The following is an 11,741-nucleotide window of genomic DNA, read 5'->3' as shown; positions in this document are numbered from 1 at the left end:
GCCCGCCCGCCGCGGCTCGCTCGGCCCGGGCCCCCCGACCGCCCGGACCGGCTCCCTAGAGCGCCGGGCCGCCCGCCGCCCCTCGCTCTGCCGCCCTCCCGCGTTGCATTTCTCCTTTCTCTCTCCAGGCTCTTTTTCCAATTTGTTATTTCTTTACCTTTGTCTTCCTCCTTGAAGTTTTCCCTCCTAATCCTCTTTCCTTCTTCCACTATCTCTTTCGTTTCTCTTTACTTCTGTGTTATTTTCTGCCTTTCTTTTTCCAGTTTTGTCCCTCTCCTTTCTTTCCACTTCATTTTTCATCACTTCGTTTTTCTTCCCAGTCTGCCTTTGCCTCTTCTTTTTCTAGGTCTTTTCCTGTTATTCAGGGTTTTTTCCTCTTTTTTTAAAACAAAATAAAAACTGGAGGTTTTCTATAGCTTTTCCCTTTTTTGATGCCTTTATTTTTCGTCTTAAATTTCCCTTTACTTTATTCTTTTTCGTTCTCGGTCTCTTTTATTTCTTTTTCGTCTTTCTCACTTTTCCTACCTTCCTTTCGGGTTTTTGTGTTTTCTCTCTTCTCAATTTCTTTTCCTCCCGGCTGCCCTCACCACTTTCTGTCTCTCGTTTTCCTGGGTTCCCAGACTCCATGGCACTCTCCTCTCCTGCCAACTTCCCTCCCACCTCTCCCAGCTTGCGGCCACCTTTGCCCCCTTTCTCTGGTCCTTCTCTCTCCTGTCCTTCCTGGCTTCCACTCGTCCTGTTCTGGGCCCGTGTCTAGCTCCTTGTGGGTCTCTGCAGCCGGGTTCCCAGGCTGGAGGTGCACAGGCTTTGGGCAGGATGCCTGCCCTTCCTCTCTGCTCCAGAGTCACTGGAAGCCTGGAGCCCACCCCGCCAGAGCTCCCTCTACCCACTCTGTGCCAGGGCCCTGCCAAAACTCTTTGCTAGGGCCCCACAGCAGCTGTGGCAGGGGGTCTTGCCGGCAGACACAGCGGGGAAGCTCACCTTCCATATCCCTGGTGACCGTGCTGAAGTGCATCCCGGCGGGGGATCCCAGCAGCCGGCGAAGCTTCGCCTGGTCGGAGAACCGGGCACCCAGGCGAGCTGTGCGCTCTACGGCCTCTGCTGCAACCAGAGAGGCGATGCTGAACGCGCTGGCCCGGGGAGACAGCGGGCTCCGCGCGTCCATAGGCGCCCGGCGGCCTGGCCGGCGCCGCCTCCGACTGCGTGCACCCAGCCGCACCGAGGCCGGCCCAGCCCACGGGACCCGGGGGCGGGGGCCTGCGGTGCCACTCAGCCTCCAGCCCTGGGCCCAAGGGATTATGGCGTCACGGCCCCCCACTCCGGGCCGGTGGCAGCGGAGGGGCCCAGATGGGTGGAGCGCCCTGGGAGTGTGGGGCCCTTCTGCTTTTCAAGCTCCCTGCCCCTGGCCTCTGCTCCCAAGGACCTCTGTGACCAGCGCCCTTCGAACATCCCGCTGTTCCCACCGAGGCGGAGGTTCCCTCTGTTCAGCGAAGCCACTGAAGCCACCATCGGCTTCTGCAGCCCCTGAACGGAGGCAGCTACGCCGGGAGCGCCCAGCCTCAACCTGTGTCCGTGAGGCACCGATGGATCACCGTGGGGCCGCCTGGCTTGGCCTTGCCCCTGCCCTCGGCCCCTCCCGCCTCCTCCTCCCTGGCTGCCCCTGCACCTGGGTGAGGAGAGGGCAGTTCGGACTCCGGCACTGGCCACAGGCGGACAACACCAGAGCTGTGGCGTCGTCTGTTCCTCCGCGCGGCGGAACAGGACCCAGCCCAGCAAATGCCCCCCAACCCCCTTCAGTCGGCTCACTGTCGTGCCTGGGGACCCCAAGCAGAGGCACGCCGCCCAGGCCGCGCAGCCCGGGAGCCCGAGCGTCACGCGCACCCGCGCGCACCGCCCGCCTCTGGCCAGGACGCTTATACATCCGGAGGGTGGGCAGTGCCCGCTCCTCCGACCTCCCCGCGCACCGACCGGGCGCAGGGAGGGCCGGGGGCGGGGCCTGGACTGGCCCAGGGAGCCGAGGACACGTCGGAGGAGTTCAGGCCGCCGGGTCGTATTGTATGCTGCCCCTGCCACCCACCCTGCATTCAGCCTGCCCACCTGGTTAGGCCCTCCTGCCTTAGTGCCCATCCAGGCCGAGCAGAGTGAGGCAAGACCCACCCTGAGGCCTCAAGGTCTCTAGGCTCAGGGATCCGGGGACACTAAGGCCTAACTTGGTTTGTACCTCCCCCACCAACTGCCACTGAGGTCTTCTCTGACCAGTTCAGGGCATCCATGCCTTTTCTGCCCAGGGTCTTCCTAGCAGAGCATCATATCTCCCAGCTTCCCAGGAGCCTCTCTGGCCCTTTGCCGAGGCTCTGGCTCTCAGGGCCTCTGTTTCCAAGGCTTCTCCGCCTGCAACCATGTTGTGGGCCTTCGCCTGCGCTTGCCTGGGATAAGGGTAGGAGGCAGGCAGCCTCTCCCAGGGTTTTTACAATCCCAGGGACTCAGACCCCAGGCTGGAGAGGGTGCTGTCTGGAAAGTGGGGAAGGCTCAGGAACTGAGGACCGGGAGTAAGCTCCAGTAGGAAGGGACTGGCTCCTGGGCCTGAGGTCCAGGAAAGATTGGGAGGCAGTGTGTGCAGCAGGTGAGCATGCGGGTATATGACTGGGGTGTGGTATGTGTGATTTCATGTACAGTGAGCCCCCCTACTTGCGCCTCCAGCTGAGGCTGTAGTTGTGGAGTGTGGAGAGAAAGGGAAGTTATTGCCAGAGCATGCCCTCAGCCCTGCATGACCAGCTGTTTGGGGCTCTGACAGTGACACCAACCTGTGGGACCCAGGGGCAGGTTCCAGGGAGGAGTGAAATGTGGAACCAGCTGGGTTTAAGGTCCCTCTCCCTCTCCCCTGAGCAGGGCAGCCCCCTGCCTCCAGGACCCCAGGAGAAGCTGCTTCTGATAGGAGAGCCCAGCTAGGAAGGGACATTGGTAAGGGCTGGTCATGGCAGTGTTGCAGGAGGCGTGCCCACTGCTGGCAGTCCATACCCAGAAAGGCATGCAGGACAGTGTCACCAGGGGTACCTCATGCTGGCAGTCGGCATCCAGAGAGGCCCTGGGCCCTACAGGCTGCATGTGGGGCCCATGTGGGGAGTCTGGGTGGGGTTCCTGCCTGCTGTTGTGCACTATCTGGGATGCATGCTGCCCCAGCATGTGGTGATGCCGGTGGTTGTGTCCTGTGCACCTGGGGAGGCTTCCGCGCATATCTGGGCACACACTTGAGGGCAGCAGCCAGATGTGGAGTCCGAGGGTGACACCAATATTAAGAAGGGAGAAGTGAAAGCGAAAAAATCTGGGGCTTCCTGGATGGGCCTCCCGGGCACTGTCCCGAGGCCCTTGGCCCTCCGTGTCTGCCAGTGCCTGATCCTCCCAGCCCCTTATTAACCCCTTCCTGCTGGAACTGAGAGCTGCTGGGTCTGGCTGGGTGGGCAAAAGTGCCAGAGTTGGGGACTCTGGGGTGGGCAAACCCTGGTTGGGGAAAAGGGCTCTGGGAAGAGGTGAGGGAGCCTCACTTAGGCCTGCTCTGTCTTCGCGGGGTCGACCCCTCGCCACCCGTTGGCGATACTCACCCGAGAAACTGCAGAGCCGAGGACCCCGCTGTTCAACGCCAGGGCCCTCCTGGAGCCCTCGACTGAAGGGGCCCGAAGCGCTCGAAGCGCGAGGCCGCCGGAGCCTCCAACCCAGGGCAGAGTCTCTGCGTCCACCGCCCACCCGGGCTGCGCTTCTCGGAACCTCCCTCCGTTCTTCCTGGGGCACCGCACCGCCCTCTCGCTCTTCACTCCGCCGCCCCGCAACCCGCCCGCGCCCTCGCCCTCGCCCTGGCCGCCGCCGTCGCCCCAGCCCCGGACTCGCCCGCAGCCCGGAGGGAGCGCGCCCGCCCGCCGGCCGGCGTCCCGCACAGCCCATCGCGCACGCCGCGCCGCCGCCCGCGGGAAGCCTTCCTCCCTCACCTGGCCCGGCCGCGGCTCCCTTCCGCCTCGCTCCCCCTGCCGGCCGCGCCTCCATTACCGCGAGGTAGGAGTCCTGGCCGGCCAGGAGGGCAGAACGGCTGGGGTCGAGAGCCGCCCGGGTCCGCCTTCTCAGGCCGCAGGCTGCCCCCTCTGCCTGGGACACAGAGAAGACAAGGGCTGCATTTTGTGGCTGGCTGCGAAGTCAGGGTGACTATGAGACCATCTGACAGGCCCTATAACCGAGGCTGGGTGTTGACAGGCTGCAGTTGGGTATGGGGTGGACACCTGAAGTCCCGCGGAGGGCAGGATGTTGGATGGGCTGGAGGAGGGCAAGACCGAGGCACCCCTCTGCACCAGCACAGCTGTAGACTTTGCTTCCCCCTGGGCCAGACATGGGGTCCCACATGGGTGCTTGGCTGTGCCCCCCAGCACTACCCTAGGATGCTCAGCTACCACCCCCCTCCCCACCCAGCATCTTTGGAGTTTTGCCTGAAGCAAGTCCTGTTTTGGAGGTTTTCTCCCCAGTGTGCTGGAGGTGGCCCCTGGAGAGTATTGTCTAGCCGGCTGCCTGCCTGGCTCCTCCCGGGAGTGCATGTGGCTCCCCGCGGGGAGCTGTCACCACAGGCACCCTCACCCTCTTTTGGCAGGACCCCACTTCTCATCGTCTGTCCATTGTAAAGGCACATCTATAGCACTGCGACCATGCTACCGCTGCTCATAATTCACTCAGAACTTCTCCACTCACAACCCTGGAAGGACCTGTGCACCCTTGTGCATCTCTGGCAGAGGCAAAGCGCATAGATCCTTGCACTCCAGTGCTCCCAAAGACAAGGGGCACACCACCGCCTCCCCCAGCGCGGTCCCCCGCCATCTGGGGCAAATGCACACACTGATGGATCCGTGCAGGTGCCCACAGGACACGAGTGCATGGCGCACTGGAGACACCCTCCTCCAGGAACCGGAGTTTGGATCCGGGCAGAACCAGGCTGTGCCTCCCAGGGCTCAGACTGAGAACAGCCCAGCTTTACTTGATCCCATTAATTCGTTTCAGAATTGATCAGGCGGGAACTACCTCGAGCGATCCTTTGCTTAGACTTGGCCTCAGACTCTCAAAGAAAAGTCCTGCATCAGGAGCACCCTGCACCTGGCCTTTCTGCCACAGTCAGCAGCTCCACCCCAGGACGAGCCTTCAGCCTCCGGAGCCGTCTCCACCGGGCGGCAGCAGGGGCGGGAGGGAAGCAACCTTCGCTGGAGCCGGGAGAGAGGCAGCACGCTGGGCGGCTCTGTCCTCCTTTTCCAGCTCTGTCCCCACGTCTCGCTCCAGCCCACCACAGGAGCCTCACGAGAAGAACCTTGGCCCCTCGGGGGCGCCCCATCATTCCTCCATCCAGTGAAGGTGCTTTGCTCCCGATGCTGCAAACGTGGATTTCAGGGAGGCACCGGCGTGGATGAGCAGGGACCCCAAGCTCTGGAGGCTGATGGGTGGCACTGCCATGCTCACATTGTCGGCAGAGTGGCTGTGCAGTGGCTTCCTTACCCTGTTGCCCAGCCACGGAACAGGGAGAAGAACCTCCAGCTCCCTGCAGTGGAGGATCAGGCTCAGTCCACCCCAGGGTCTGTATCAAAGCCGGTTTTCACAATCAGCAGGCGCCCCACGTGGGGCACTGCTTGCCTGAGCACCATCTGACCACATACCTTGGGTTTACAGACCCTCCAGGTGGTGAGCTGGGACTGGGGAGTGGTCTTCAGGGGCTTATGGTGTGGCCTCGGGCTGGGGCCAGAACAGGGGCAAGAGGAGTTTCCTGCCCTGGCCCTGCAGTGCACACATCCGGTCTCCTGTGACACCATCCCACAAAGTTGGAGGAGGCAAGGCCCTCTCTCCACCTTGAGGACTCAGTGTACCCAGAAGAGCAGTGGCTCCATTGGCCTCTAACTGCTCCCTGGCCCTTCCTTCCTCATGCTCCTCCACCAGAAGCAGAAGTCTCCATGAGCCCATCACTAGGCTTCCTCCTTGGTGCTGGGCTCTTGCCCTAACCTCTGGTGGGTGGGGATGTGTGTCTGTGCCCAGCCCTGAGTTCTGTTGGGTGTGGCAGGCAGCAGGCAGAAGTCCTGCCTATGGGCCCCAGGCTCACCGTGGGGTTCACATGAGGGGGACTAAGGGCTCGGAGGAGATGCCCAAGAGAGCCTGGCCAGGCAGATCCGATGGAGTTCTTGGCAAAGGTCCAGGAGTTAGAAACAGCCTGGTGTGTGCGTTCTGGTGGCTTAGAGAGGACATGGGCTGGGGGGTGAGGTGAGGCATGGCCAGGGTAGAGGCTGGCCCTCTCACACCTCCTGTGACATCCCCTAGGACTCAGTTTGGGCCCCAGTACCACCTGCCTCATGGTCCCAGAGGAGGGCTTGCTCCATCTCTGGAGTGCTGGTGCCTGGACCCTGGGGACTGGGGACTGCAGGATGAGCAAATAGGGCAACTGAGACTTAATGGGTAGATACCAGAGGGGATAGCAGCAGTGGAAGAAAAGGTAGGACAGAGAGACACACACCCCTGTGACACCAGGCACCTCAGAGCTGGGAGGGGGTGGGCCAGGGCCTGTACACGGCCGTGCACAGCTGGGTTGCAGCCTCCATCTGCCCAGGGCGTAGCTTCACCCCCTCACTGTGGGTGCTGTCTTCCAGGAGGGAACGAGTGGGGACCTGGTGAGAGGGATAGCCAGGCCGGATGGGGCTGTCAGCTAGGCCTGGGTGACAGCACCCCCTGCCCCCCACCGGGCACCAGGGCCTCCTGCAGACTGGAAGTTCCCACAACTCCAGAACAAACAAACAAACAGACAGATGCAGAGCCGGACCCTAGGCCCCTCTCCGATTTCTGGGTCTGTTGATTTAGCTGCCCACTTGGTGGGAGGACCCAGCCACATGGGGAGCTGGCTGTCCATCTCTCTGTCCATCTACTGGTCACACTAGCCCCTCCACCCCAGGTGCTGTCAGGCAGAGGTAGAACTCGGAAACACAGGTGATCTAGATTTAGACTGACAGGACTGAGAAAACCAGCCCCACCAGCACCCCTTCCTTGCCCTCTTTGGCCAGGGCAGGAGGACCTACACTATCCAGGGAAAAGGACAGGCCCTAAAGGCTCCTGGGGTGTATTGGCTGAAGGAGGGTGGCCAGAAGATGGACAGCTCCTCAGGTTCCTCTGGCCAGCAGGGGACCCAGGTGGGGTACCAGCATCCCCATGTCATGTACTCACATGGCATTGACTCCACCACACATGCGCACACACACACACACACACACACACACACACACACTTGTGAGCATGAAGGTACATGTATGCACACACCACACACATATGTGAACACACCCACAGATGTACACACACGCACATTACACACACAAGCATGGACCTACGTGTACATGTGCATACACTGGACACAAACAAACACACCTATGAGCATGGGCGCACACACACACATACTGCTTACACACGATGTGAGCCCACACATGCATGCACTGTTCATATACACAGACACCAATACAGGCTAGAGTGCACATACCAGCACTTGCAGAACACATACCAGTCACGCATGGATGTGCAAGTGTATCCTTCAGAGTGGCCACTGTGGCAAGTCTTCGGTGTCCTTGACACTCATTTCACTAATTCAGGTGGACTTTAGATTTAATTGACTTGGATGAGGTCCGTGGGGAGCTGCAGGCACCACATGATGAAGGAAGAATACAATGTTGTGGTCCACTCATGTTGGGAAATTTCCTGCAGGTGACACGCCAAGATGATACTCTGGGGCGGGGAGGTCTAATGGCCAGGATGATGTCCTGGATGTTGGGTACAGGAAGAGTCTCTCAACAGGGTCACCCAACAGGGATCCTTCTGGATGGAATCACCTGGGAGGTCAGTCTGCATGCTCAGGCCCCAGCCCTGAATCAGGCTTGGTGGCTAAAATGAGCCCTGGGAGGCTGTGAAAAGTAAGAAACTGGGGACAGGGCCAGAAGCAATGAAGAATGACCACTAAGCCAGTTACACCATTGCCATTGTTAATAGGTGAAAATGAGGGTATGCTCCCTTATGGTCTTTGGATATGTTACGTCTCCCCTTACAGATACTTAGAACATTTAAAATAATGGAATATATCCAACTTGGAATTTTTGTTAAATGCTTAAGTTAGCAATTAAATTTAAGTTGTCCACGTATTCACGGTGACAGCAAAGTGGGACCATTTGGAGAAGCTCTGTGTCAAAATCTGATCCAAGTGCAGTGGAGAATTAGCTCTGTACCTGTGCCCCTCTTCATCCACTCTGCTCCCTGGCTGAGCCCCCAGGGCTGCTGGATTGTCCCCATTAACCCAGGATGACATAAGCCTGAGGCAGCCATAGCCTCAGCACCCATTGCCCTCAGCAGGCCCACCTTGTTTTTTTCTGCCCACCAACCTGAGGCTGAAGGCAGGAGGCAGGTGGACTGTCCAGCATCGGGCAGTGGCAGGGATGCTGCTGTCACAGCAGAATTAGTGTGAAGGCGCAGTGGCCTATGGGCAAGGCTCTAGAGTTGGGGCCCCTCTGCCGAGGGCTAGCACCCAACAGGCAGATGGGAGACTAAGGGCCTGGAGAGACCTGGGGAGTAGCCAGATTTCCTTGGTGCATGCCCCTCCCCAGTGGATCTTCCAGCCCTGTCTGGTCTCCTGCCTTTCTGCAGAAGGCTGTGTGTGCTGGGGCGAGGCCGCTGGGAAAAAGGCAGGGATAACATTTTGGAGAATTGACTCCTTTAGGCAGGGCTCACTGTCCTCTCGGCTTTTCAGAGAGGCCCTTCTGCCTTGACACAGAGCAAGGCAGAACTAGGGACGACTCAGTCATCATGAGCTGGGGCCAGGTGTGATCCTCACTCTGCAGTGTTCTGTGTCTGGGACACCCCTTGGCCTCGGCAAGCTCCAGTGTTTTTGTCTGAGAAATGGGGAGAATTCTCAAGGCCCCACAGGGTGAACAAGGGCAGCCATGTCAGCTCTTTCATGTAGTTCCTCAGCTGATAGATATCATCATTGCAGCTGCCCTAGCCTCCTTGGGCCATCCCTCAATCTCAACCAGTCGCCCAGGACTGGGTAGGGCAGCTGTCGCCTTTGTGATTCTGTGGGGCTGCCAGGCCTGGCCTGGGAATCAGTGACCCATTGGGGAGTGGTCCTGGCTGTGTTCCCAAGAAGCCCAGTTGCAAACATTCTACCCAGCTTCCACACCTGGCTCAGGTACCTAGACTCAACCTCAGTTTCCCCGTGTTCATGAGCATGGCTCCGCCCCACCCCAGCCAGACAAATCCCTTCCCTCCTCCAAGACTCTGCTGAACCAGGTTGGAATTTCTCAAAAGCAAACAAACAGGCGAGCTCAGAGTTGCGGTTTTCAGAGCTCAGATTCCTCCTGTCTGTCTGAGCCAGCGTCAAGCCCGGCCAGCCGCCCCCGGCAGGCTGGACGGGGCTCACAGCTGAGCCCCCCAGGTCGCCGGCTGTTGGACCAGCGTGGACGTGCCAGGCTCAGAGCTGACCTGAAGCACTGTGCTGCCCCACCTCCCCCCTATCCCGAGACCCCGCAAGCATGGCAGGAGGGTGCAGCCTGCGCCAAGCAGAAAGGACACCTGGCCTGGTGGGGCATGGTTGGACGTGAACAACAATCTGCTGTGGGGACAGCGGCTGGTGACAGTGTCCTGCTGAGGTGCGGCAGGCAGAGCTGTTGGAGCAGGGCTAGTGAGGACTGGAGGAGTTGAGGACTCAGAGGATCAATGTAGTGGGGTGTGACCTAGGCAGCGGGCAGAGCGGGTGGTGATGTCGAGGCGCAGAGGCAGGGCCATGGTGGCCCTGTGGGAACGCGGGGGGTGGAGAGGCGGCCGAGGGTGGGAAGGCACCTCAAGGGGCAGAAGGGGCTAGGAGGGAGGGCTGGGACAAGGGGAGGGGCCGAGGGGGCTCTCGCCAGGTGGTCTTAATCTCCTCAGTGAAATAGGAGTCCTGGGGGTGGGCGGGGGAGGTGGGAGCCTGAGACAGCTGCCGGGAGGGGACAGCCTGACAGCCCTGAGGCCCCCCAGACTGGGAGCCCCTGCCTGCCAGGCCTGCTCCCTGAGTCAGTGCTGGGTCCCTGGGCTGAGACTTGGAGCCGGTTCTTCTACCCACCCCTCCCCCCTGGCCTCTTCTGCCTTCATGGCCCAGGGGGTCTGGCCTGTGTCTATGAATGTGTGTAGAGAGTGGCCTGGCCTTTCTTGCTGTCTCTGCAGCCTCCGGTGACAGGGTGGAGCAGGGGCTGGGTCACTTTCGCCTCAACTGAAGCCCCCCAAGTTGGATCCCCACTAACCCACTAAGCTGTCAATGGCCCTGAGGTTATGCCAGTTGGGGGCAGGGAGGAGGAAGTAGGGGCCTCTGGTCAGGCCTGCACCCTCAGTTTCCCCAGGCCAGCCCTCCACAGAGACCCGAAGGATAGCAGGGAGGGCCTGGGTGGGTTTCTCTTTTATCCATCAAGGAGCCTCCCAGAGATGGGGAAATTGGGCTACTAGGCAGTGGAGACAGGAGGTGACGTGGACCATGTGGAAGCACCGGCTACCCCATCCCGCTAAGTGGGTGCTTGGCACCAGCTGTGCTGGGTGGACAGACAGACAGATGTGAGCTTTTACCAGTGTCCCAAGCCAACCCAGCCCCTCCTTCCAGCGTGTTTGCCAGGATCTAATGCGCACAGGCAGCCCGGTGCTGGGCAGGGTGCGGGCAGCCCTAGGCTCTCTCAGGCCTCCCTGGGAATGACCAGGCCTTGGGGCAGATATGAGTGTCTGAGGTGCCCACTGGAGAAACCAAGATGGCCCTCTGACAGAGGCAATGTGAAGTAGGAGCTCCTAGGGCTTCCCAGGCCTGGCTCTCTTCCGATTCTGTGGCAGGCGCCTCTCTGAATTGCACTCCAAGTCATTTGTTGGTGGTGTCACTGTTCCCTTCCAGGCTGGAATTGGAGGGCCAGGAAGGGAATCAGGAGGCCAGTCTGGCCCATGTGTGCATAGCAGCAGTGAGCATCAAGGCAGGCCCAAGCCGTTTTGATAGGTGACCTCAGATGTCTGCAATTAGGTGGCACATGAGTGGGGCTAAACCATCCCTCGTGAGCTGGACCAGGGCTGACACCTGGGGAGTCAGCCCACACTGGTGGGGGAAAGTGGGACTGGTCCCTGAGCTTTTCTCTCCCCAGAGTCCTTTCAATGTAGCACCCAGAAAGTTCCCTCACAGTGTCTCAGGTGTCACTTTTCCAGCAAGCTCCTCCCCTGAATCTCCAACAAGATGGCTATTCATCAATTTAGAGGGAATTTTAGCAGATTCTTTCCTAACATCTACTAAGACCAGCCATAGGTCTACTGCAGGGCACAGTACCTTTCAGTGTGAGAAGATGGAATGTGGCAATACCCTTTGGATGTCTGCAGGGCTGTCCCTGGGCAAAGGAAGCAGCCCAAGTCTCAGGGGAGAAAGTTCTGGAAGGAGTTTTATTGTTCCCAGATGAAGAAGAGCTATGAGATTGTCTGGAGTGCCTGGGAGGCAAGCAAAGGAGGTGGCCTCCTTTGGCCACAGGGAAGGGAGGGGGACAGTGGGAGTGGCAGAGGCCGCAGGGAGACACTAAGCCTGAATCTAAAGGGCATTTTCCTGACTCCAGCTTTGGGCTTCTGGCCTTGCTTTCTGGGATGAGGCCCCTTTGGACGCTCAGTCCACTGAGTCTGTTCTCTGCGTGTCATCTGCTCTGGGAGCAAGGGCTGATGAC

At 59.9% G+C, this 11,741-nt stretch overlaps 1 protein-coding gene across 1 annotated transcript in view; it reads right to left on the bottom strand.

The window, feature by feature from the left end:
- The window catches only part of TBX1 (T-box transcription factor 1), an 8,032-nt gene extending 6,202 nt beyond the window's left edge, over positions 1-1,830 (bottom strand). The window contains exon 1 of the mRNA XM_040465108.1: positions 849-1,830. Within this exon, the coding sequence (XP_040321042.1) occupies positions 849-1,165 (317 nt within the window). The 5' untranslated portion in view covers positions 1,166-1,830. The remainder of the gene's footprint in view (positions 1-848) is intronic.
- Between the last annotated feature and the right edge of the window lie 9,911 nt (positions 1,831-11,741).

This window comes from Herpailurus yagouaroundi, unplaced genomic scaffold (genome assembly GCF_014898765.1).
Source record: "Herpailurus yagouaroundi ecotype Mexico unplaced genomic scaffold, PumYag 545, whole genome shotgun sequence".
Lineage (NCBI taxonomy): Eukaryota > Metazoa > Chordata > Mammalia > Carnivora > Felidae > Herpailurus > Herpailurus yagouaroundi.
Note: the sequence above shows the minus strand (reverse complement) of the source record. Positions and strands in the feature narration are given on the sequence as shown.